At 41.8% G+C, this 27662-nt stretch overlaps 2 protein-coding genes across 2 annotated transcripts; both read right to left on the minus strand.

The window, feature by feature from the left end:
* Positions 1 to 144: 144 nt before the first annotated feature.
* LOC121632914 (protein transport protein Sec24C-like) lies at positions 145 to 27662 on the minus strand. Its single transcript, XM_041974729.1, has 8 exons — positions 27510 to 27662; positions 27090 to 27434; positions 7591 to 7729; positions 5366 to 5484; positions 4834 to 5013; positions 2974 to 3159; positions 2439 to 2528; positions 145 to 1846 (listed from the first exon to the last, which is right to left on the minus strand). Exons 2-8 carry the CDS (start codon positions 27090 to 27092, stop codon positions 1706 to 1708), a joined length of 858 nt encoding a protein of 285 aa, XP_041830663.1. The 5' UTR covers positions 27093 to 27434; positions 27510 to 27662; the 3' UTR covers positions 145 to 1705.
* LOC121632913 lies at positions 8966 to 14229 on the minus strand. Its single transcript, XM_041974728.1, has 2 exons — positions 10856 to 14229; positions 8966 to 10733 (listed from the first exon to the last, which is right to left on the minus strand). The coding sequence occupies exon 1, from the start codon at positions 12130 to 12132 to the stop codon at positions 11149 to 11151; it is 984 nt and encodes a 327-aa protein (XP_041830662.1). The 5' UTR covers positions 12133 to 14229; the 3' UTR covers positions 8966 to 10733; positions 10856 to 11148.

Raw genomic sequence — 27662 nt, forward strand, 5'->3', positions numbered from 1 at the left:
TTCCCTGATCTTCATATAAATCAAATTTATATATATATATATATATATATATATATATATATATATATATATATATATATATATATATATATATATATATATATATATAAATATAAAAGGAGAGAAAAAAGATGCAAAGTTTCACTTTTAACAATCATTTTATTAGCAGTCCCAAGAGGCAATGAAAAAAAAGTCAAAGGAAGAGAAAATGAAATTACAGTCAAGACGGTGGGTCAATCAGAATCAGTGAACACAAAGCTGGAACAGAGGGCTACACACACACACACACACACACACCAAACACAAAGTCACATAAAAAAAAGAAAAAAAAAAAAAGAAAAAGTGATAAATGAAAACAGCATTTAATCTCAAGAGTAATGTGTGTTCGTGTGTTGGCTGATCCCTCTGTTCCCCCGTGAGAAATTCACCAGGACCGACCGCACTTTCACACACACATCTTGCACTCACACAAATAATAATAAAAAGCCCATCTTCCTCTCGTCAGTAAAAGCCATGATTTTATATTTTGGCTAATAGTGACAGAGAAACCATCAACCGACCACAGCTGCTCAGGCAAGCTGTTAAAATTGTTATTTTCTATTAATTCTGTACAGATTATATATTCTATTTACACGCCGAACACATTTTCAACTCTTCAGTGGGGAACAACTCAAAACCTGCAAACATGACCTGGTGTTCAACCATCTGTTGTCACTCTGTGCTCAGGAGACGAACTCTTCTGATTAATATAAAGTCTGCAGCACTACGTCACTCACGATTAGAGGTGTTCCATCACTGCCGTGCTGAAAAGAAAAGCTCCCATGCCTCAGAGTTTTTAATCTAAAATGAACATCTAGTTCATCTGAATCCAAACGGAGCCAGATGTTTGCACCATTAAAGGGAATTAACATATCAAAATGTGTGATTACTCATCAGTCTTATGTAGACTCATTTCCAGTGAAACCAGATTTATTTATTTTAAAACTGTTCTGTAAATGCTTTCTGTATTTAAGTTTGAGTTGGACGTTACACCTGGAAACATAGCAGGAGATAAAAACTGGGCTAATCCTTACATCTGAAAACAAGCACACACTTACATTATGGATGATTGGAGCAGCATGGGGAGCAGGTACTAAGGCCATGATTAAAGTGGATAAGAGACAGATAGAACAGCATTTATTTAATTCCATTTTCATACATAGATGTCCATCATTGTATTGGGATTCAATCATATAAAAAGTGTTTGCTATTAGAGTTGTTTATGCACCCCCCCAAAACAGCCTTTCAGTGCTAATAATACAGACAGTACAGCAACTACAGTTAACACCAGCCACCTCCATCACTCTGTCTGTTGCATACATAATTGTTCACTTGTGTATATACATTACCCTTCCTTGTCAGTTATTCTGCTCCTGCTGTGTGGGAGCAGTAGATCTGAGGCAGAGTTAAGCTTTGCTAAGATCACATTATCAATCTCACTTCTTACACACTATCAGACATGCTGTGATCCGCCAGCTGGTCTCTGGTGCTCAGCTGACAGACAGCAAGGAGAGCTTAGTTTATTAGGTTAATAAAAAAAAAAAAAAAGGAGGAAAGAAGGGGGAAATAAAGCGCTTCCTTTCACATGGGAGGGTGAAAGGTGACCAGGGTTGGGTGGAGGTGTGTCTGTGGTGGGGATCAGAGGTGAAGGTGTGATTAACGAGGCCTAGCTGAGAAGCTGGCGGATCTCCTTGTGCATGTGACACAAGAAGTCCACGTATGACGCTCCCCCGCTGGCGCTCTTGTCCTCCACTAAGAAGTGCTTGAATATCAGCTCGGCTCTGTCTTCCTGTTTCACCACCATCAGCTGCAAACCAGAGGAGAGAGGAGCTTTAATGAAGCTAAAATGCATCATAGAACCGGGAATCAAACAGTAATCTAAGTGAAAAAAGCTAACACACAAAAGCTCATTTTTGTGTACTTTTTTTAAAAAGTAGAAATTTAATTTTCTATTAAAATAAAAAAAAAAGGTTTTTTCAAAGATTCATTTTCAGTAGATCTACGCTATGAACAAAATTACTTTCCAAACATTGTTTTATGATTAGCTATACCTCAATTAATGCCTTTGTTTCCTTAAAAGTTTACAATAATTTTATTTTTTTTTTACTTTCATTTTCTGGTGTTAAAAAAAACAAATAAAACAAACATTTGAAGATAGAAAACACTTGGTAAAACCTATCTGTGAGTGAAATGGTATGCAGCCCTGAAAAGGACAGAGATACAAAGTCTATCTCAATCCTGGTCCTCGGGACCCACTGTTCTGCACCAGCCTCTCAATGACCCATTCATTTTAGTCAGGTGTGTTGCAGCAGGGAAACTTAGAGCCTTATTTCATGCAGGGCAGTGAGTCCTGGAGACCAGCACTGAAAAACACCAGTATAGAAAACAATTGCTCATACCTTCATGTATCGTGACCGCTGTGCTCTGAAGGAGTCAACGATTTCTCGGAGTCTCTGGGAGAAGGGGTTGTCCAGAACAGGCAGACTTGTCTGAAACACACAGCAGAGAAACTAAGGAAGGATACACAACTTTGCCAGCTGGGTTAATAAAAGGACGATACCATCCTCAGTAACAGATTACAAATGAAATGTACCCTAGGCCACATAATAACACAAATCAGAGTTCACTGGAGTAACATTCATACTCTTACTAAAATAAAAAGACTGAACAGATTAAAAAAAAAAACACATAACTAAACAAAACACTTGAGGATAATTTGTTATCTATTGAGTATTTGACCAAAATAATCTGGAAAAGTGAAAATTTCATTTGAAGTGAATAAACAACAGAAACAAACAGAGCACGGATGTTCTTTATTAAAGCTACTGTTACCATGGTGACAACTCCTTCTCTCACAAACAAAATCCACAATAAATAAAACTAGTCTGCTACAGTCAAATGTAGAAAATAAAAAAAAGATCCAGTCCCTCTCACCATGTTCGAGTCGATCTGGCTGAAGCTCGGAGTGCCGAAGATGTTGAGGAGCAGCTCCTGCTGGACGCTGGCTCCCACCCACAGGAAGAGGTGGAGCCCCGTCTCCAGGAGGTAAACGCCGCCTTTTGACAACCTTTCCTCCGAGTCCCTCACTGCCACCGGTAACGACCCACTTTCCAACTTCATCTGAAAAGGTAAAGGGGGAAAATGATTAAGTCTGTAAATATTGTTCTAGAGATGCACTGAAAGCAGTTCCTTACATTTTTAAATGAGTAGTTGGACACACACGGTGTAGTCAGCTCAGATCATTTTATTTCTGACATGTTGGCCCTTATTACATCTTCACAAGCTATCAAATGCAAATGCCATTTGAGCTTTTCGTTGGTTTTTTTTATTTATTTGATCAATATCAGGGCTCTGTATCTAACATTTTACTATTGCAGAAGATTTTTTTTTATTATTTATTGTACAATAGATTTGAAATCCTGTTCAACCACTTCCCAATTAGCATTACATCTGGATTATATCTGCTGCTGCAACTTTTACACCTTAAAGAAACAGTTTACACAATAATCCATCCTTTACTTTTAAGCTGAGAGGCATCTCGCAAAGATCTGCTTTTGTTAGATTTCTTATTTTAATTCAGTTGCAAACCATTTCTGTCTCCACTGGTCAGCTTTCTTTGCTTTGGACAGTGAGTCATCACAGAAATGATGTTTACAAAAGTTACAGAAGCAACTGTCATTTACACAAAATGACCAGATAAGATCAAGGGGAGATATGGTACCTCAGTGCTCCTGAGTTTTGATAAAATATAACCTTGATATGGAGCTATGTGAGCAATAACATTCCCCCCGCTGGAAAACAGGGGATCAGATGGGATGACAGTGAGGATGAGGTGCTGTTTACCTGTATGATTTTTTTTTCCAGCTCTGATTGATTAAGATTTTATCAGTAAACACTTGGTATGTATTAGATTATGCTAAGAAAAACTTACAAGAACTTCTAGAAACATCTGCTTCCAGCCAGTGAAAAAGGATTTCTATCAGAGAAAATACAGATCCTATTGGGGCTTATCCTCTGTTAAGTCATTCTATATGGGGAAAGTAAATCTTAATTACAAGTGAAAGATTTCGGCCCTTTATTCATTCTACATTCCTTTAATTATTATATAATATTTTCTTGTTAGTTTTTGGTTTTTTGTGCTTCAAGATTCAAGGCTAAATGAACTTATCTTAATAAAACTACAAATTAATTATACTATTGCAAATAAAAGTTTTCATCAAGTTATTGTGACAGAATTCACAGTACAAGTACCTGGGAACTGTACTTGATGACTTTTGAAGCCCATGTGGATTCACATTGTAAGAAAACTCATCAGCGGATGTATTTTTATCAGAAGCTTTGTGGTTTTACTTTAATGAGTGTTTTTTTTATTCTTGTTTTATCGAGTCCTTATTAACTTTTAACTTTATCTACTGGTTTGGTCTTTTAATGTGTGAAAATAGGAAAAACTGCTGGGAATTGTGCAGGTGTGCAGTAAAATAGCTGGCACAGATCTAAATAACCACACTGATCTGCACAAGATGAGGTCAGTGACAAAAGCCAGACTAATCCTGTCAGATTCAGACCACCCACTACAGGACCAGTTCAGATTGTTTCCATCCAGATGCAGGTACTTGTTGCCGAGGTATTGGACTAATAAACTAAAAGATTAATTAATTCCTGCAGCATTTAGGGTTTTAAATGATCTGCTGTGATTCTACTGGCTGTAAAACAGAAGAAAATAAAGGTTCTTGAACTTCTTGAACTTGAATCTTTCATGTGAGAAAGTTTGTGTTTCTGTGTTTGTGGTCTCACCAGTGGCAGCAGGCGGGGGTAGAAGAAGATGTGGGTCTCTGCGACGTCCATGCAGCTGATCAGCTGCCTGAGGTAAGCCCTGTCGTCCAGCGAGACGTCAGCTCCCGGCAGCAGCACGTCACTCTTCAGCACGCAGTTCAGATACACGGGAAGCAGCTTCATGCATTCTGGGAGAATCAGCTGAAAACACAAATGTGCACATTAAGGGATTCAAAAACTCAACCAGACAAATGAATAAAGCAGAATTTGCCAACTACATCTGACCTGTAACTGCTAGTAAGAGACTATAAAAACTAAAGAATGGTAAACTAGGGTGAATGAAGTCCAAGGAAAGTAAAGTTCATTGTTACCCAATTAGCCAAATTAGTCCAGCTTAATTTGGAATGGGCTTTTACATTTCTTTGTACTTAAGTGATACAAAATTGTGTGATAAATGGACAAAATCTGGATACAAGTTCACATTTCTGTCGACTACGAGTACTTTCGTAGAATTGATAATGTGCAGGTTGTATATAAGCAATTTTCCCCATACCTGACCAGCAGATGAAGGACTAGAACAGTTCTTTCTGTAACAAGCCAGAATCTGAGCACACTGGTTGACCAGAGTGTCTCTGACTGCCTTTGTGGGGTTGTTTAAGACGCCTCGGAAAGCTTTAAAACACAAAAACGTATGTCATGAACCACCAGGAACAAATATCATAAAATAATCAGCAACTTCATGTGCTGTTCATTAAACTGTTAGAATGATTAGGTGTACATTTACCTTATTAAAAGCAAGATATTCTGATTATTGTGTTGACATGGGTTGCAGATAAACTCAATTAATGTTTCTGTTTACATGTAACAGCGAATTCTCCAGATAATCACTCCTACCAACATTACATCAGCAATGCAACTAAAAGATTTGGGCCATTTAAAGTCTTGATTATATCCACATGGCTCAAAAACGCAACACTTTTGAACATTTCTTTTCTGTAATGAACTTTGGTGGAGCTGGTGTTCCCATTAATTATGGCGGTGTGTTTTCCGACCCTATGTGCGGTCGTGATGGCATCACGGGCCGTACTGCCTCCGTTTCTCCGCGTAGGCTCATCAGGGAGAGTATAAACAGGTGTGGTAGCTAGAATGTCTTCCTCTCTCTACCTTTGGGCGTGTTGGCGTGTCTCCACGAGCTGGTTGCCGTGGTTTGTTGGAGCCAGGTCGTCTGGGTTTATTGGTTGGGCCGTGGATTTTCTCCTAGCTTGCTGGCGAAGGTAAAGGCTGGTATGACGCTGTAGGATGCATATTATGTATACACCAGGCTAACGTGTATTCTTCCACACTAGACAGAGCTGCTGGTATATCTGGAGTGGCGTTGGAGTAGAGCTACGTTGCTCGGGAAGGAGGTATGGATGAGACTAGTTGGCTTCTTGGTTAGCATGTATTGTGGCTAACTGTGTGTTCTCCCTGCAAAACAGATTGCCTTTGCTCCTTACTGTGCTCTCTGTAGTGCTCTCGTTAGTCTATGGTGCTCAAATTATGTGACGGTGCCCGTAGTAGTGGGTTTTGCGCACCTTAGTTTACTGTCCCACCTACCCTATGTCTTAATCCAGGGTCCACGCCCTTTAGATTATTTTGTTGTTGTTTTGTTATAAGGGTTTGGTAATTTGGGGATTTGTTTGATTTTGTTTTGTTATTAATTTACTAACTCTTGGTTTGTTTTGGTTTTTTTTGGTTTTGGTTGCAGTGGATTTTGTGTTAACACCCAGATTACTTAACGTGTTTTATTGTGTTGTGTTTTATACATTGTTTAATAAAGAGATTATTTTTTTCTACACTGTCTTGTTTCTATAAATTAATGGCCAGATCCAACTTGCGTACTCCGTAATAGGGAGCCCTAGACCATTCTTTGGGAATTGTGTTGGTCTACCAGTGGGCTCTTGTGGTCCCGCCCTTAGTCACGATCCGGGCCCCATCTCCCCGTGTTACACCTGGTTTTGGGACATAGACAAGCATCCTGAGCTTTTAAAACAAGATGTAAATGAGAGATTATTATTAATAAAAAAAAAAAAATAAAAAAAAAAGCAGCACAAACTCGCTCATAATAAGCAGACCTATTAATGTTAGACTCAGAGAGTGTTTAATACTGCGAAGGTGTAAAAGGTAAAATGGGCACTTTACAGAGTGCTTCATTTATTACTCTGAGCATGAGATTTGGGTTGATGTGATCAGAAAATGCTGTTTATTTGATAATATCTACGTTTATATGGACTATTTTTTTTTTCTATTCGATTGAAAGCAATCTGATCAGAGATGGCAGCTGACATGTTTACATGGTCAGTTGTGTGTTTACATGACGGAAAGATTTAATATGACTGAAATGCATTTGGCATGTGCATGGAATAATATGGAAATATGGAAAAAAGAAGACAAAAAAAAACGTCAACTGTCGACATGATGAGTGGATACATGGTTATTTTTTTGGATTGTGGAAAGATTTTAATTTCCACTCTCTTGATCAGATTGAAAATTCATCCCGTTCAAGGCCGATCGGATAAGCTGAAGTGTTTTCGTGACCCATTTTTACTCTGACTGGATCAAAAGTGATCCCTGTAAATGCAGCGATTGACAGAAATAAAACATTTACACCTTATTACAATAAAGCTGCACATAATAACTTTCTACTCTTGTGTAACTTGCAGGTTCACAGGAGCAGCAAAGTACCATGTTTACAAAATGCTATACAAACTCTGCCGTGAACAACAGTCAACCACTTACCGTATTTGGAGAAGAAGTTGATGATTGTGTCCGTCTCACAGTTACGGTAGAGGTCAGCCAGCTGAGAGCAGCAGTTGACCGCCATGTTGTGAATGCGGAGGCGCCGCTGACCGCTGCAGCTTGTGTACAACACAGCACACTGAAGGAAAACAAAGAGGACACATATGTCTAGTGTTTACATTTCTTCTTTAATTGTGTTTTGGATGAAAACACTACAAGCTCCAACACAATCACCAGTCCTCCAGATCCTGCTGACTGTTATTTGATAAGATTATTTGGGTGCCCTGGTGTCAGATCAGGTAACTGATAAGAAAATCTGCAGTATTTTAACTCTCAATCATATTTTAAATGATAAAAAATACAAACTAACACACCTGCATGAGTGCTCCGGTCTCCTCGCTGAGCTTGTCATCATGTTTGAACTCAACAGTGATGGCTTTGTCACAGTCCAAACCTGCCAGTTCCACATCTGTGGTGTTACTCATGTAAAATGAGCCAAAGAAGTCCGTCGCCCGGATACCTAGTACCCCCCCCCCTTCTTTTTTTGTGGTAAAAATGGGCAACGTAGACTCTAAGCAACAGCTCCTCTGTCACAGGAGAATTATTTGATTTTATAAGTAGTTTTATTTTATGAGTTTTATGAGAAACAAATATGGTAAGAATTCAATAGAATTTTGTTCTGAAACAAAACAGAGAACATGTTTAGCGAGCTGGTGGCAACAACCTTTCACTGATCGGCTCATTGTTTTTAAAAGAAAGAAAAATTAGTAAAACGAGATGAAAATAATATTTTCTTTATTTGATCCCTTCAGATGCATCCTAACAGTGACTCACTGACACATGAATTTATATTTCCTCCAGATTTCCCCGTCTAACCGCTGACCCAGGACCTGATAAGATCTCTCTCATCAGTATCTCTCTCATTCCTACAGCTGAAGCAGTGAGAGTGAGTTAGAGATGTGACGTTCATGAACAAATCGATTCTTTTGAACGACTCTTTTAAATGAACGATGGGAACCGATTCACAGTTGTGAGCCGTTCATTTGTGATGAATTCTTTTTATAAACAAATTTTTGACACTGCCTTCCTCAAATAAAATTTTACTTGTAAAGCTCTTTTCATGCCATAGGCAACACAAAGTTCTTTACATGATTAAAAACAAGAATAAAAACACTCAATGAAATCTTTCACACAGTCACACGCACACATGTATACACACACACACCAAGCCCAATCCCCCCCAGCCCCCTTCCAGCTAAAAATGACTGAATGAATAAATAAATGAATAAATAAGTAAATAAGAAGTAGTACAGTTGAGTAAAATGAAAAAAAAAAATAATAACATTTGTGACATCATAGAAGTCTGATGTCCAATACGCTCCATTCATGTGAAGCATCTATGGGCAGAGAGTATTGTTTGGAAATGCCAACATACTGATCCTTATGTGCATTTATGTAAATACCGAAAGGCAGTTTTCCTGCTTGGTTCTGTGTGGTGATGCAAGCTGCAAGTCATCTGATTTCCTAAGAAGTTTAAGTGTGTGATTTGCACAAAAACTGCTTGTGTGTCTCTGGTTCCTGATTATTTTATTTTTGCTCACAATTGGTTTAAGTTAAGGTTTTGAATATCTTGGTATCCAGAATTTATAATAAACCTGAAACAGCTTCCATTTTGCTCTTAAAAAGGCTGCATAATAACTTTGACTTGTGGTCCCATAACATACTGCCTTTAGGGGTTATTTGCAGTCACATCCAAATATACTGGAATGATTTTCTTTGGTATTGCTCTGTCATGGCTCATTGGTAAATTAAAATGGATAACATGGCTCTTTGAGATCAAGGTCTCAAACATATATAAAAAGAAGAAAATTACATGCTATTTTACTTTTAAGAATCAACACGGAAGGCCTGATCTATATTTCAATCAAGCAAACTAAGGATTTGAAATCTGTCAGAAAGAAGAACAAGAAAAAAGAGGATGGATTAATAAACAGCTTGCTTAGAGGAAAATAAATCCCTGGCACTTAGAGAAAATGGTGATTAATAAATGGTAAAAATTAAAGCAAATTAAAGGAGCTCCTATTTTAACTGTCAGCAAAAAACCAGATGGAAATTAGTTAAAGTAAAAGAAAGGAAACTTGAAAAACTACTTCAACAAACCTACATTAATATAGATAAAATAGTTTTTGGTTGTTGTTATTTGCAATAACACAGGAAAGTGCACTGTAAGAAATAATACAGAGAGGTACCGGGAGAAATTACAAACTAATAATCTGATATCCGTGGATGTTTTAAACTGATTCTCTTGTAAAATAACAATAAAAGATTTGTAAAAGAACAAAAGAGAAAAAGCTGCTCGAGCAAAATTTGGCTGATGATGGACACATAATTAACAGAAATTCAAATTGGCTTAATGTCCATATCATCTTGGAGTTTAATAAATTGATTAAGAAAACTCCAGCAGACTTCATGTCTTTCCAAAACGATGCCATATTGACCTTCAAGGATCCTCCTACATGCAGGGAAAATCTACCTGCTCTGATTTGGCTGTTCTGCAGAACGAGTGACGTAACTGACAAAGTTCTGACTGACCTGAACGAACAGACTGACGTTTACTTGACTTTTTCCTTCCAGCAGGATTTTCTCCAGGACGCTACTCTGCTTCCACACAGGGATGGTTGCTGTGTTTCATAATGCTGCAAACTCTGATGCCATTAACCAGAAACACCGTTATTTTCCTGATAACCAGAACTGATGATGTGGATCTGTCTACAGGAAAAGACGTCTAGACTAAATCTCTTTTGAATATGTGTATGTGCATTTTGAAAATCAAACATGATGTAGCGGCCCTTGGCTTCAATAAAGGAGAAGAGAGCTTCTGACGGGTGTAGCACTTTATTTGTTCTCTTCTGGGGTGCGCAGGAACAACCTGAACGACTCCAGCTTCTTTTCTTTGACACCGTGAAAACTATAAATAAAATAAACACAGTTGTATTCTTAAACCGCATTAGGGATAAAGTTGCAGAGGGGGCTCGAATACTCTGCACATTCACAACAAAACATGTAAATTCCCCTCTACGTATTGCAACACAAATACACAACTGCAGCGACTCTGGCACTGTTAGCTTGTAAGCACACGTTGGCTAAAGTAACCCCGCAAAGCAAGCATAACGTAAACAAAGACATAGGTGAGTCAGAAAACAAACTAAAGTAAACATATGTTACACTTACGAGGCAATATTCAAACAACAATACAGAAACTTACGCGTAACAAAGAAGTCTTTTATGCCGCGAGTGCACCCGAGAGAAGGATATGCACTATATGAACTAGTTCCGGTGCACGTAGCATCGATGACGTCAGTGTCACATGACCATAGTATTGAACTAGCGGTCTTTTACACTCCCACCAAATCATGTTATAACACCATAAGGTAAACAAAACGTACATTATTTTAGAACAAATGGACCGCCTTAAGACAGGGTCTAGTAAATTAGCTATAGACACTCTTACAATGTTTACAATGTCATGTAAGCTTCGTGTGTAAACAGTGCTGATAACTATTCATTTTCCAGAAGAACTACTAATTTCTGAATAGGCCGTTCGATTGAGTGTCTCGACGTGTGATCTCCTTCTTTCGCTGGCTTCCGATCCCCCACTTGCACCTTAACTCTACGAACTGCCCCATCCTCGCCTTCTATGGTCTCAACCACACGTGCCAGCTGCCACTGGCATCTTGGAAGTATATCTTCCTTGATGATAACTATGTCATTTATTTTCAGATTACGGCGGGGTGTGTGCCACTTCTGTCTAAGGGAAATACTCATAAGGTATTCCCTTTTCCACCGACTCCAAAACTGCTCCGCTAGGTACTGCACTCTACGCCACCTTTTGGACGCATATATGTCTTCCTTCACAAACTTTCCCGGCGGAGGGAGCGCAACCTTAGATTTCATAAGGATGAGATGGTTGGGGGTCAGTGGTTCAGGGGCCTGAGGGTCACTGATTCCATCAACTGTCAATGGACGACTGTTGACAATAGCCATAGCCTCATAAAACAGGGTTCTCAGGGAGGTGTCGTACAGCCTACCTGGACATTGAGCTGCTGTAGCATGTAAGACGTTGCGAATGGTTCTAATTTGGCACTCCCAAACCCCACCTGCATGGCTGGCTGATGGAGCATTAAAGATGAACTCGCATTGTTTGTCTGCCAAGAACGTTTCCAGGGCCTTGGTATCGCATTGTGTCAGCGCCTCTTTTAACTCTCTTTTAGCTCCTGTAAAGTTTGTGCCCTGATCACAGCGTAATTTGCACACAGCCCCTCGTAGACTGATGAAGCATCTCAAGCCATTTATAAACGCATCAGTGGACAGGTCTTCAAGCATTTCTATGTGGACGGAGCGCGATGACAGACATGTAAAGATCAGACCGTATCTTTTACACTCCTTGCGCCCTTGTCTAGTCACAAAAGGACCAAAACAGTCCATACCACAGTGTGTAAAGGGAGCTGAAGCCTCTAAACGTTCCTTGGGGAGCTCTGACATACGCTGTTCTTCTGTAGAGCGCCGGAGCCTTCGACATAGCACGCATTTATGTATCAACCTGGCAACCGCTTTGCTCCCACCAAGTGCCCAGAACCCATTTGCTCAAAGTTCTGTTAGAGTTTGATTGCGTCCCTGATGTCGAGTTGCTGTGTGATAGTGGGACAAGATTAGTTTGGTAATGTGGCTCTCCTTTGGCAATATAATAGGGTGCCTAAGTTCTTGACTGAGAGTAGATCTCGACAGTCTTCCCCCAACACGCAAAAGCCCATCAACTAAAACTGGGTCGAGGTGACTAAGCGGGCTAGAGCTTGGAAGGCTAGCCCCTCCCTTGAGAAGACCTATCTCTTTGGAGAAGGCTTGCTGTTGTACTAAACTGATCATCACCCTTGCGGCTCTTCTACACTCTTTCACCGTTACAAGACTGCTGCGCGGACGTGGCTCAGTTCCTAGTCTCTTAATTCTTGCGATAACTTTAACTAGGAGAGACCAGCTGGAAAACCGATTCAAACGGCTTAAAATGTCACTTTGTTCAGAGACCTGCATTGCGTGCGTTGTGAGGGATTTAACTTCTGGGTCGCCTACAAGTAGCTCCACGGGGGAGCTTGGGAAAGAAGGTGGTTTGGATTCCCTTAAGAAGCTGGGCCGAGGAGAGGGCAAGATGGCGTCGTAGAGTGAACATCGCGCCCCGCTGAGCTCCGGTGATTTGTCTTAAATTATCCGTTTATTCACTTTATTTGCCTGATGAGAGTTTGATTTTTAATGATGGAAGAAGCTCTATAATGAGCCTGGACAATTATTTTCTGAAAATGCCCGAGGTTAAGACCAAAGCCAAAAAGAAGACTGCTACGGGGAGGCCTACTGTCGACAATGCGGAACCCGTTGCAGACAAGCTCGCAAATACTAACGCGGAGCCCGTGGCAGAGAAGCCTATGAGTGACAAAGTTGTTGCAAGTAAGTCTAATAACAACAGCGCGGAGCCTCTGGAGGAAGCCATTGCTTTGGGCCCAGCCGAAGCTGAAGATGGTGACAGAGATAATGTAGATCCAAGTGTGCTTCAAGTTCTGGAAAGGATGTCCGATAAAATCACAGAGGCCATCTATGCTAAAATTGACACAGTGCTTGTTGCTATTCGCGACCAAACTGCTGAAATGCATGCGCTTGGAACTCGTGTAGGCCAAGCGGAGTCCAGGATTTCTGATGTGGAGGACGCCACGGAGTTACTGCAAGCTAAAGTGATTAAACTTGAGAAACAAGTTGGTGAAATGGTGGATCATATCGATGACTTAGAAAATCGCAGCCGCAGATGTAATCTACGCCTGATTGGTCTACTCGAAGGCACCGAGGGGAGAGATGCAGTGGCTTTTGTGGAGACGTGGCTCCCCACTTTTCTGAAGATCACAACTAAATCTGGAGAGATCAAGGTGGACCGCGCACACTGCACTCTTGCGCTCAAACCGGGTCCCAATCAACGCCCCAGACCCATCATTATAAAGTTTCACAACTTTACCGACAAGCAACGCGTAATGGCTGCTGCCCGACGTCTCGCTGCTGATAAGGACCAGCCCGCGGATCGTCTTAACGTCTCTTTCTTCAACGATTATTCAGCGGCAGTGGTCAAAAAACGCAAGGCCTTTGATGGGGTGAAAACTCGACTGAAGAGGATGAACGTGGACTACGCGCTCATATATCCAGCAACGCTGAGGGTGTCTGTCAACGGGGCAGAGAAGAGGTTTGTCACATCGGAGGCTGCCTCGGCTTTTGTCGACTCTCTGCCGTAACGTTTTGGATTAATCACAGGGATATACTTTTTTCTTTTCTGATTTACGTCAAGTACTGGACTATAGCTTCTGGAGTTACGTGAGTATTAGTCTGGCTTTGGTGTATGTGTGATTTCCAGCAGGCTACTGAGTGACATTAAAGCATTTGCTGACGTTATGATTCTCCAGGTGAAGTTGTACTCTCACCGTGAGCGAAACGGACTTGTGTGTTACACCTATGTATAGGCGTGAGTGTAGCGCTTGTTGCACCTGTCAGCTGTTCGTTGCTGATGGGTGTAGGAAGGTAGTTCCCTACATGCGCAGTAGGGATATCGCCCCATTGTTCATTACTTGTTTTTCTGTGTTTTTTGTTTTTTATATTATTTGTAATGCTTTTATGCAGCTCAGGTCTTATGCTTCTTTGCCTAATTTTCTATGTGTTTTTAAATTAAGATGAATAAGCTACGAGTTTGTACTTGGAATGTGCGGGGTGTCCACAATCCCATTAAGCGCAGGAAAATTTTTACTTACTTAAAAAAGAACGATGTAGATATTGCTCTTTTACAAGAGACCCATCTCAATGACACTGAACATTCCAAGCTTCAACAAGGAATATTTGGGCAAGTGTTCTTTTCTTCTTTCACAACTAGGAGTAGAGGAGTGGTTATTTTGATCAAGAAATCCCTGCCCTTCACTATTGTTAGTTATGTTAGAGATCATTGTGGCCGTTATGTTTTGATTAGAGGGAATTTACAGGGGCAAAACATTGTGATAATGAATGTGTATCTTCCTCCAGCCCACCCGATTTCTTTTCTCACTAAAGTTTTTCTCGAATTGGCAGCACTTTCAGTTGATTCCACTGTACTGGTGGGTAGTGATTTTAATTTAATTTTAAATCCACTTATTGATAGATTCCCACATGGTACTATGGCCCCATCTGCCCAGGCAAAGGCTCTTTGTGCTTTGTGTGATGAGCTTGGATTGGCTGATGTTTGGAGAAGTATCCATCCCTCTAATAAGGAGTATACATTTTTCTCTGCCCCCCACAAATGCCAAACTAGAATTGATTATTTTTTCTTTCCTCGGTCTGAGCTATATTCTGTTGTGTCATGTGATATAAAAAGTATAATAATTTCTGACCATGCAAGCATAGTTATGGACATTAAACCTAAAACTGTACTGAGCCAGTCTCGACACTGGAGACTTAACACTACTATTCTTAAAGATTCTATGTTTACATCTTATTTTTCTACAGAAATTAAAATGTTTTTCACAATTAATAAGCAGACAGCTACTAACACCTCTATCTTATGGGAAACTTGTAAAGCCTATGCAAGAGGATTGATTATTTCATACTCTGCTACTAAGAAGCGTCAAAGATTAGAAAAACAAAATAATTTGGAGACTGAATTGGCAGATAAGGAAAAGCTATATATTGTTTCGCCCTTACCGTCTTTATGGCAAGAAATTACTGCTCTCAGATCCGCTCTAGGCTGTCTTCTTACTAAAGAGGCTGAAAGGAAAATTAATTACACTAAACAAAGGTTTTATGAACATGGAGATAAACCCGGAAAATGTCTTGCTTATCTAGCTAAAAAACAGGCTGAGTCTCAAATTATTGCAGCTATTTCTGATACGGAAGGTTATGAGGTATATGATAGTAAGTCAATAAACAAATGCTTCAGAGAGTTCTATGAGAAATTGTATTCTTCTGAACAAACATCAGATGCAGCACAATTAACTGTAAATTTCTTTTCTCAGATTAATTTACCCAAGCTGTCAGGAGAACAGAGAACTGTTCTTAATAGCCCCATTACAAAAACTGAACTAATTAAAGCCATTAAATCCCTACAAATTGGAAAGTCACCAGGACCCGACGGACTTAGTTGTGAATTCTATAAACAGTTTCAAGATGTACTTGTAGGGCCTCTACTTGATATGTTTAATCATTCTTTCACTACTGGAGAATTTCCACAATCTTTGAAGGAAGCTACCATATCTTTAATTTTGAAAAAGGGTAAATGTCCCAAGTCTTGTACATCCTACAGACCGATAGCACTTTTAAATGTTGATAGGAAGCTGCTTTCTAAGATTTTAGCTGCGCGTTTGGAGAATTTTTTGCCCATATTGATAAAAGAGGATCAAACCGGCTTTATAAAGGGACGCAATTCAACCACCAATGTACGGCGTCTTCTAAATACTATCCAGGCTTATAAACACCAACATATTGACGGTCTGGTGCTTTCTCTCGATGCAGAGAAGGCATTTGACCGTGTCGAATGGTCCTTTTTACTCTACACACTGGAACGGTTTGGTCTTGGAGACAATTTTATTAAATGGGTTAGGATAATTTATACTGATCCCCAAGCGGCCGTTCTAACTAATGGATTCCGATCAGAATATTTCACTACCTACAGAGGAACAAGACAAGGCTGCCCCTTGTCCCCTCTTTTATTTGCATTGGCCATTGAGCCACTTGCTGAGGCCATAAGAATAACACCTACAATACGCAGTTTAGAGATTGGTCAGGCATGTCACAAAATAACCTTATATGCGGATGATGTCCTGATACTTCTGACTGATCCTGAGACTTCCATACCGGCTCTTCTAGAGGTGATGGATAGGTTTAGTGAGTTCTCCGGCTATAAGGTCAATCTGACTAAGTCAGAGGCGATGCCTCTTGGCTCTCTTACTGCCATACCTAATATCGCTCCCTCTTTCCCTTTTAAGTGGTCTCCTGCAGGCTTTGTATACCTGGGTACCTTTATCACTCCATCCTTTGACCAATTATACAGAGCTAACTTCGTCCCCTTATTCAGTAAAATTAAACAAGATTTAGAACGGTGGTGTTCATTTCCTGTTTCTTGGTTAGGACGTATAGCTTTGATTAAGATGAATGTACTGCCGAGGCTGTTATATCCTATACAAATGATTCCTGTGTTGTTTTCCAAGAGAGTTTTGAAAGATATAAACGGCTGGCTCAGCTCCTTTATTTGGAATAAGCGCAGACCGAGGCTTAAAATGGCAGTGTTGCATTTGCCGGGTTCATTGGGTGGATTGGACTTGCCTAATATAAGAATATATCAGCTTTGTGCTCATTTGAGATTTATATATGAATGGACTGGGGGTAACTCTTCTACTTGGATGGACATTGTCACAGTGCAGATTACATGACTTACTATTCTTCAAGAATTTTAAAGATATAAAAGACAAGTGTGTGAATCCTGTAACAATTAATACTCTAAAGGCATGGCGCTCTGTTTGTCGCCTGGAAGGAAGGTCTAAAACAACATCTATGTTTACTCCAATTATGAATAATCCAGATTTTTTGCCAGGTCTTTCAGACCCTGGTTTTCTACAATGGAGTAATAAGAATATAAAAACGTTAGGGGACCTTTTTTCAAATAACATTTTTCTGTCATTTGATCTACTTATGGAAAAATATCAGCTTCCTAAGCAGGATTTCTTTCGCTTCTTGCAAGTAAGGCATTATATCACTCATAGTACAACCCTTTTGCAACACCCTGATGTGTCTGATATTGAGAGGATGCTGTTTCAACATCAGTCTAAGGTCTCTCTCAGTTCATTGTATGGTGTGGTTAACGGATTGACTAATATTGGTGCGCAGAGGGTCAGAGGTGTGTGGGAGAAGGAGCTGTCTGTGACTATAGATGAAGAAACTTGGACAGATGTTTGGTCCCAAGCAAAAAAGTTGTCAATCTGTACTCGAACAAAAGCATTACAGCTTAAAATTCTACATAGATTACACATATCACCGAGTCGCAGGCATTCCTTTAACCGCTCCCTCTCTCCTCTGTGTCTCAAGTGTAAAACTCAAGTGGGCACTTTAACTCATTGTATTTGGTCATGTCATAAACTTAAGCAATATTGGACTGAGATTGTATGTGAACTTGAAAGTATTTTCCACACGGACTTGGGAATGGATCCTATGTCACTGATCCTGGGTCTTCCAAGCAGACATATAACGGCTACAACCAACAAAAGGCTTTTTAATATTCTTACGTTTGCAGCAAGGAAAAATATTCTTTTACAGTGGATTAGTGACAAAACTCCTTCTGTTAGTGGATGGCGTAAAATTGTTTTTGAGTTGATTCCTTTGGAGTATCTCACTAACATTATACATGCCAGTGTGGACCAGTTCTATAAAACCTGGAGTCCATTTTTGGACTATGTCGGACCTGATATCTCCTCAATACTACTGAAAGGCACGTGAATTTCTACTTATGGACTCTGGCTTATCAATGACTAAGATATGTCTGTCACAAACTTTGTGTGTCTGAGCTGTACTCTTTTTGTTTGTTTTGTTTGTGTTCTGTGCCAGTTCCAGTGGCTTGTGTTTGTTTTGTAAAACGGAAAATTTAAATAAAAACAATGATAAAAAAAAAAAAAAAAAAAAAAAAAAAAAAAAGAAGCTGGGCCCAGAAAACCAACTTGAAGAAGAAATGTCTGCTGCGCTGAGGCCCCTAGAGGCATGGTCTGCTGGGTTTTGAGCTGTGTCCACATAGTGCCACTGAGCTGGATTGGTGATCTCCCTTATGAGTTGAACTCGGTTTGCCACAAATACGTGAAATCTCCTGGCCTCGTTGTTGATGTATGCTAAAACTACCTGGGAGTCTGTCCAAAAAAATTCTGCATCGATCTGTAACTCAAGCTCGGTCTTAAGCATAACGCTCAACTTTGCTGCAGTTACTGCTGCTGTGAGTTCTAGTCTCGGAATACTCATGATCCTTGTTGCTGCAACTCTTGCTTTGGCCATTGCTAGGCTGCAATGAACTTCGTCTCTGTCATTCTTGTATCTGAGATAAGAACATGCGCCATAACCTACGTTACTAGCGTCAGAAAAGTGGTGCAGTTCTACCTTTACTATTTTGCCAAAGTCCGGAGGATGGTAGCATCTGGGTATTTTGATTTCCTCGAGCAACTTGAGGCCACTCCTCCAAGCCTCCCACCTTGGGGTTAAGCTCTCGGGAATAATGTCATCCCAACCAACGCCCTTCTGACAAAGTTCTTGGAGAATGCTCTTGCCGCTCAGGACAAAGGGAGCTACGAAGCCCAGAGGGTCGTAAAGAGAGGACACGACCGAAAGAACCCCCCGACGAGTTGAGGGTTGATTCCTTAGGTTGACACTGAATTTAAATGTATCACTCTCGATTGACCACTGGATACCAAGTACTTGCCCCTCCAGTGATGAGTCTGGGCTAAATTTGAGAGGTTCACTGACTAATGCTCTTTCTGAGGGGGCTATGCAGGACAGAACCTCTTTCTGGTTTGAGTTGAACTTATGTAGCCGTAGACCCGCTGTTCTGCATAGCTCTTGTGCTTCTGTGACTAAATCGACGGCCTCCCTGACTGTTGGAACACCGGTTAGGCCGTCGTCAACATAGAAGTTTTTCTCGATAAATGTTGATGCTGAAGGGTAATCTGCCTTGTGTTGTTTTGCCAGATATTTAAGGTCGAAATTGGCGCAACCTGGAGAAGAGCTAGCGCCTAAAAGATGGACTGCCATTCTGTACTCCGTGGGTTCTGTTTCTAACAGGCCGTCTTCCCACCAAAGGAACCGTAGGTAGTTGCGCATCTTGGGTGGGACGTAAAACTGATGGAACATCTTTTCGATGTCGCATACCACAGCCACAGACTCCCTTCTAAAGCGACAGAGAACCCCTACTAGGGAATTTATCAGGTCTGGACCAGTCAGTAAAGTGTCATTAAGAGAAGTGCCGTTGAACTTTGCTGAGCAATCGAAGACAACCCTCAACTTGTCTGGTTTTTTGGGGTGGTACACCCCATGATGTGGGATGTACCACACAGTTTCTTCTCCTGATATTGAGGGGGCTAGTTCAGCGTCACCTCTCCTGATAGTTTCTTCCATGAACGCTGTGTAGTGTTCGTGGTACTGTTTGTCGGCCTTCAACCTTTTCTTAAGATGTTGAAGACGAATGGTGGCTAATCTCTTGTTGTTGGGCAGTAGTGGCGGATTGTCTTCCTTAAAAGGCAAGGGTATTTCATAGTGTCTATCTTCCCTTTCTCTTATGGTTTCGGAAAGAAGCTGCACAAACCGAACGTCATCCTGAGACACATATTTCTCCTCATACCTTCTTTCATTAAAGTCTACTTCCAGAGCCTTTAACACGTCGGTGACTGGGGGCATTGGCATTTCCTTAACTGTGACTCTGTGCACGAAACTCTGGCCCTCCTGTCTGTCAAGATGGGGATTCACTGATCCTATGACACTCCAGCCGAGCACAGTTCTTTGAGCGAAGGGTTCCCTTTCGGTACCAGTAATAACCTCCAAGGGAGCTAATGCTGCTGGGCAGTCGTAACCGATCAGAAGACCGACTTCGCAGTCCTGTAGTGGCGGTAACTTGGTCGCTAAATGCTTAAGGTGTGACCACTGAAGAGCGGTCTCCTTAGTAGGAATGTGAGACTTGTCTACGGGGATAAAGTCTCTCGTGTAGGCTTGATGGAGTTGGATTTGGGTCTCCGAGCCGAGACCACGAACTTGCAAACCGTGGGCAACTTCGCTTGCTATGACTATGTCGACCGCTGTCATTGTGCTAAGCTTTAGCTGAAGCGGCTGGGTGTTTACATTTAGTCGAGACATTAGGTCAGCTAAGACAAAGGTGGAATCGCTCTGTGTATCAAGTAGAGCATAAGTGAGGATTTCTCTTTCGGGCTCTGCATTGGTCGACAATAGTACTGGGACGATGCAAGATGTGGCAGAAGTATGTCTCGTCAAGGTATGAGACATAACCTTCGGGACTTCGGGTTTTGACTTGTCTCCTGTGGCCACTGAATCACTGTTTGGTGCCCTTGCAGGTTCTGTGTTTCTCTGTATGTGCAAACAGGTTGGATGACTTCGACTACATACACTACATGTGTGTCTCCCTTTGCAGTCTCTTGTGGTGTGGCCCTTTCTTAAACACCCAAAGCAAAGGTGGTTCTCGTGAATGAAGGCCTTCTTTTCGTCAACAGTCTTTGCTGCAAAGGCTGGGCATTTAGCAATGCCGTGCGTTTCATTTTTGCAGACTAAACATGGTGGCCTTGGCCTCGAGGGTGGTGTCTCTAATAAGGCAGGCGACTTAATTTGGGTGCTCGTGTTGAGCACTTTGGCTTTCTTGGAAACCCTCTCATCCGAGGTTTTATTGTTTAGCAGGTAAGGAGAAGCAATGGGATTGCAAGCTATTTTAGCTTCCCTTTGCAGGAACTCCGTGAAACAGGCAAACGACAGATATTCTTGTGATCTATCCAGCTCATCCACTACAACACGGCTCCACCTACGCACGATCCAATCAGGTAGTTTCTTAAGAAGTTTGTGATTTTCCTCACAATCATTCAGGATGGCTAGGCCTTTAACGTGGGGGATGACCTCAACGCAGCCTTGTAGGAAATCTGCAAACTCTCTTAACACTGCAGGGTCATTTGCTAATATTTTAGGCCATTTCATTAACCTTTCCCTGAAAGCTCTTTGGACGACAAATGAACCTCCATACCTATCCTGTAAGATTTCCCACGCGCTCCGATAGGCATCCTCTGTGTTTCGATAGAAAAAACCCTCCACTGCCTTGCATGCCTCACCTCCAAGGTACTTCTTTAAATATAACATTTTCTCACACGCGGGGAGCAACTTCTGATCAATCAGTGTCACGAATGACATCTTCCAGTCTATAAATTTCAGTGGATCGCCTGTGAACACAGCGGGTTCAGTGATGGGCAGACGGTTGGTGATGAGCAAGCTCGAGAGATCTGGAGTTAGGCTAACCGCCTCCTCGTGTCTTGGTACTTCGAATGATATGTTTGGTGGGTGAAAGGGCGCGGCTTGTGGGTCTAGAGGGGTTTGGTTCTTGCCGTTTTGGCACGGGATTTGAGGTTGATAGTTAGTCTGTTGTTCACCGTTCTCAATGCAGTTGTATGAGCTGTAAGCTTTTACACGCGCTGCTGCTACCTTAACTTCCTTTTCTGCCTGCAACTGTTGCAACCTGGTTCTTTCTTCTTTTAGCTTTAATTTCATTTCTGCAAGCATCTGGGCTTCTTTAAGTTTTAATTCACCTTCCATCTTACTTAACCTTACTTGTTGTTCGTGAACCTGTTGCATTGCGTTCGCCTGCTCTATCTTGGCTGCGAGCTCTGCTTCTGCATCTGCACGTTTGCTGGAGGAATCTGAGGTAGCCCTTGAGCATGAATCGGAATCCTGCGATAATGCTGAACGAACCGTTACTGTTTCTGTGTTTCCAAATATGGAACCATACTCTTTCCTACATAAGATAATCCTTATTCTTTCCTTCTCGAGTTGCTCTTTAAAGGTTTTGTCAACGTCCTCCATGCGTTTGTTGATAAGGTCGCAGATCTCAGCTGTTAGAATAGTGCATGCGTCCATTTTCTTAACAATATCCGGCGTAGCATTGTGGTTGCGTCGGAAGGGCTCATAAAGCTGGTGTACTAAAGTTTCTAAGGTTTTGATATCCTGTAGTTTCGTACTGAGATCTTCGGCTGAGCAGAAGGTTTTAAGCGTGGTCCGGGTTTCCCTTGCGCGCTCCTTCCAGGAGACGTAAGCCTTAAGAAAGGCCTTTTCCCCTTTCTTAACTGTCTGCTCGAGCAGCTCTTTACCCTTCTCTGTTAAACTACGCTCCCTGGAGCTAGATCGCACTTGTGGTGTTTCTATGGGTTTGTCTGCTTTGATAAACGCACTGGTCGTTTCTCTCCTTAAATTAGGAAAAGCCATCCTCACAGTTTTCTTCAGCTTGTCTGTCTCTGCATCATTCTGCGTTTTTGTTTGGCTGCTAATAACAACCCGCTCTATTACATTAAAGCGAATGATTGGGCGGGGCTGTTGACTGCCCCTCATAACAAGCATAGGAACATGCAGCTCCTCAGCATCAGCTGCTAATCTAAACCTCATTTCTACCCACCCTGTATACGGCATTTCTGTTCCGTTTACAGCCTCAATTTGTAGTGTGTCATGTGGGTCAACAATCTCCGCAATGTCCCTAATTTTAACATCAGGGAAGTTGTCAGCTTTCCACACCTCATCAATTGCTGACACTTGGGATCCTGTATCCCAAAGTGCTTGGGTTTTCTTTCCCTGTATGAAACAATTAACAAGGCACTTCTTTCCCACTAAATCAGTCACTGTAGAATGTTCTTTTGACAAAACATTTCTTTTACGGTCAGTCCTTGCTTTGCGTCAGGGTATCTGTGATGCTTTTACTTTAGTTGATGTGAACGGTGTACAGATGTCTTTATGGTTTTGCCAATGACTAGTTTGACATTCTTTGGAGCAGTAAAATTCTCTCTTACAGATTGAGCACTGTTTGAGTTTTTGTGTTCCTTCTGTCACCCTGCAGTTGGCGCACTGGCGGGACACTCTGGTTGATGTGGTCACTACCTGTTCCTCGGGGGCAACCTTTCCTCGTTTAAAGCAGGACCCCTTGTAATGCTGGGCCCACCCCTGTATCCCCTACAGCCCGCGCAAAAATGCTCACTACTCCCACACCTGTAAGAATGCTGACAGTATTCCTCTCCCCTTTGTAAACACCCAGAGCATTTTGGCCGCGGCTGTGGCATGGTATACCTTTGTGGAGCAAATCTTTGTTAAAACTGAGCTGTCCCTGTCATGAATCCTGGAGTACCTGTTGCATAAAACTGTGCTGCTATATTCTCCCTATCCCAGGCTGCAGACTGTGGCTGAGCATACGTTACGTGCTGAGGTGCTCCATTGTTTGTCCCACTATAATTTAGGGATTTTGTCGCAGCTCCTGTATTATGAATAGATTCTCTAATCTGTGACACTTCTACTTTCAGGCCTTTTAACTGCACTATCTCTGCTTTAATTTCCTTCAGGTCTGATAGTACATCGGGGGGAAGCACGGTTACATTCTTCTGCCCTCGGTGTGTTTTGTCTGCACAAGTATCACTAGACTGGACCACATGGATACTAGTAGGACACTGTGTAGTCTGTCTCCTCTTCTCCTGTCTCTCCTTATCATTAGCGCATGCTGTATTAAGTCTCTCTAAGAGCAACTCATCGGACGTATTTGGATGTAACAAATACGGTTGGAAATCGGCGTTGATGTTGTCGCTTTGGAGGCCAGTAAGTACAGTATGCATGAACATGCTTTGCACTAATGCTGGGCTATACTTGACTGGACTCAGCCTCCTGTGATGCGAACAATATTTTTTGCTGCAGATCCATTGCTCTAATTACAAAATTTTGGGGAGTCTCTCTATTGCCTTGAACGTCTGTAGTGAGCAGTTTGTAAAGCTTCGTTGCACTTCTCTCTTGGTAGTGTGAGCGGAGAATCAGGTTACTTTTACCTTCCAGGTAACTACGTAGTTGTAAGCCGGGTACAATTGCTCTGATAACAGCATCCACTATTTCTGGTTCAGGGTAACCCTTACTAAGACCACTTTCGATCTGTCGAGCCAAGCTGGAAAAGGTAAGTCTGTCCTTTTGTCCCGGTTCACCAATCTGACCTGAGATTTTGTAGTCTTTTCGCCATGTGGGGCTACTTGCACTGGCAGAATTAGTGTGAGCTTGTTCGACTGCAGGGCCCTTTATGTTTTTGTTTGTCAGGTTTTGCATTTCGCTCTATTTCTGCTGTACCATAAGTTTCAGTTGTTGAAGTTCTTTAACTTTTCCTGCTCTTCATCCCCTCCTAGTTTCTCTGGTGCATCAATTTTGTTTGGTTCCTGCAGCATCTTAATCATATCCATTATAGTCAGCAGCTCTGACATGCCTTCATCCTCAGGTTTCTTTAAAGCATCGCGCTCAACATGCTGGTTAATGTATGTGACAAGAGAGTTAGTCGTTTTGCCCAGAAGTTTCCCTTGGTCTGTTCCTGAGATTCTAAGCGAGTCACAAACTTGTATTAACTTATCTCTGGTTAGCTGGAATATGGCTCTTTTTATCTCAAACTGAAGATCCTCAATCTCTGAATCCATCCTCTTACGCGCGTGGGTTGTAGTGCAGCACAGTAGTGACGTACCAGTTACCGTGAACCTGCTGTTCCCTGGTGAGTATCCTACACCTCAGGATGCACGCTTTCCTTAGTTAGATGTCACGTTACTTGTAGCTGCACACAGCGGAACCTTGGTTCCTAATATGGGATGGTCGACGTGAGACGTTGTCCTCTGTAGTAGAACACCAGCCTTACTATCACCATCCCAGCGGTGCCTCTAAATGTAAACGCCCTGATAAGGGGGAGAATAAGTTAAATGACACACGGACACCAGAGTTCCTCAGCTCCTGTGTGTATTAACTGAAGTCAATGCATTAAATACATTGCAAATTACTGTAGACACATATTTTACCCTAAATGCAGCTATAATGCCAATATTTGTAAACCTTTCAGCAAAATGAACATAATAAAATCTCATATAGTATACAGAATGAACATACTAAAATATCATGTAGCAACCAGAATGAACATACTGTGACTCGGCTCGTTTCCAGAGGTATCAGGCCGCTAACCCATACGTCACAACAGAATTAACAGCACTCTTGCTTTAGCAGTACAGAAATGAAACGCAGAACACAATGCATACATACATACATGGCAGCACAGGTACTCAGATAATCCATGGGTCTTACTAACTACTACAACCCAACAGACGGTGGTTCGATTAGCACAGAACGCCGTTAGCTTCAAGCTAATTATGCTAACTCAACACGTGGTTCATCACAGATACACAACTTAGTTTACCACATTAAAAGACACAGTCATATCAAGCTAAAGTAACCCTTGGTAGGTTTTACACTTATTGACTCACTTGCAGGCATAGATAGTCATTATGAGAGTGTTCATACATGATAAGGGGGAGAATAAGTTAAATAACACACGGACACCAGAGTTCCTCAGCTCCTGTGTGTATTAACTGAAGTGAGGGAACGGGGTGCCTTGCTACACAGCTTAGTGGTCCCACACTCCCCCTGCTGGTGCCCTCTGGTTACTGCATTGGTTGCACTCAAAACCCATTTTAAATGGGATCCCAGCATTTAACTCTGTTTATCATTTGAGTTTCATTTTAATCCTCTACACACTCCCCCACAAGGTTAGATGTTGTCCTCAACATCATTACTCTTACCCCAAGTGCCAGCATCATATGCAACAGAAGTACTACAGGCAAACACATTATGGAAACTGTCATCAGTTAACTGTTACAATTACCCACTTGGTTCACATATACAGACACTATTCTTCGTGGTCCAGCGTCACACAGAATGTGCATTTTCTTTTTCCAAAAACCTGTACCATTTTCCTGGAAAAAAGTCACAGTCCACTTTAAAGCAAAGCACACAACTGTGCTATTATGGCAATATTATCAGTGCTTGCTGTTGTCCCCAGTCCACTGAGTCCTAGGCATGTAGAGTAAGTACATTCCCTGGACTTTAAGTGTTTTGAACTGTTCACAAAAGGTGCATCAGTCTGCATTCAATACAAATTAAAGCTGCAAGCGGCATCCATCGGGTCCGAGCCTCCTGGCTCCCGCCACCCGATACTAATATGTTGCCATGGCAACAGGTGTTGTAATGTGTTAAGGACCCAACAAGTGTGAATCCTGTCAAGTTTGGTGCAGTTCCCATGTATTCCTATGGAGATATGAGCAAATCGTGTTTCATGGCGAGAAGGCCTTTTTCCGCCGGTTGCCACGGTAACACGCTTTCTCCTATTAGAAAGATTTGAATAGCGTTTGGTCCCCAACTTGTCAGGAAGGTCCCCAACAAATTTGGAGTCAATCGCACGAATCCCCTCAGACTAGTTCGTTCAAATACGATGTGTGTAAAGTGCAAAAAATGGCAAAAAAAATGCCCGTACACGCCAAGATGGCGGGCACCCCGTTGCCATGGCAACAGGTGTTCCATTGACTTTTCTGCTTGACTTGGGGTGTTACACGTGTGTGCCGAGTTTCGCGTCCCTATGTCGAAGTAGACTTTCGGGACCCCATTCATTTGTTGAGCCAATTTTGTATTGAAGTGTATGCGGACGTTAGAATATCGAAATTTTCGCCGGGCTTGACGTGTGTGCCAAGTTTCACAACTTTTCATGGGTGTTTAGGGGGTCATATTTGGGTTCAAAGTTCTTAGGAGGAGGAGGAGGAGACTAAACATTTGAACAACAATAGGATAATAAGGAAGCTGCTGGTGATATGACTGCAGTGGTGGTATCAGAGCAGGATACTTGCCATAGGTGTGTAATGCAGCCAGACTATAACAGGACGGAGTTCCAATTTTGTGGTATCTCAGTGTTCTTGGTGGTCTTCGCTGTCTCCGAGGTCGCTGTGGTCTCGTTTCGATCTCACAGTTGTGGTCTTGACTTGTTGAGGGTAGCGGAGTCTCCAGTTCAGCATCTGGTAAGTTATCATCCTCACTGGGCTCAGTTTCCCGCATTTTAAATGGGATCCCAGCATTTAACTCTGTTTATCATTTGAGTTTCATTTTAATCCTCTACACAGGTAGGCAGGCGGCTTGGTATGATGAGTAGTCCAAATCCTGGGTGCTGAGGTTAACTGAGGGATCAAGGTCTTAGGCTGTAGATCAGAGATGACAAGGTCAGTAATCCAAGAACAAGGTACAAGATCGATCGTAGGAAGAGGCCTGATTACCACGCTGCATATAATGACAATCTGGCGAAGACTGGAGCTCCTGCTTGATCCTAAATAGCCAGGAGTAAAGCCGGCTAACGAGCATGCTGATGAGCTGCAGGTGGTATCAATTGTGGCTCCAGCCTCTACCCTTCGTCCCCATTGCAACCTGCT

The sequence above is a fragment of the Melanotaenia boesemani genome, chromosome 21 (assembly GCF_017639745.1).
Source record: "Melanotaenia boesemani isolate fMelBoe1 chromosome 21, fMelBoe1.pri, whole genome shotgun sequence".
Lineage (NCBI taxonomy): Eukaryota > Metazoa > Chordata > Actinopteri > Atheriniformes > Melanotaeniidae > Melanotaenia > Melanotaenia boesemani.

Coding starts and splice junctions, on each gene's coding strand:
- LOC121632913 (XM_041974728.1), bottom strand. CDS start 12,132: ATGTCAGAGCTCCCCAAGGAACGTTTAGAGGCTTCAGCTCCCTTTACA.
- LOC121632914 (XM_041974729.1), bottom strand. Junction 3,160..4,833: donor ACCCCCGCCTGCTGCCACTG/GTGAGACCACAA, acceptor TTACCTTTTCAG/ATGAAGTTGGAAAGTGGGTC. Junction 1,847..2,438: donor AGCGGTCACGATACATGAAG/GTATGAGCAATT, acceptor TCTGGTTTGCAG/CTGATGGTGGTGAAACAGGA.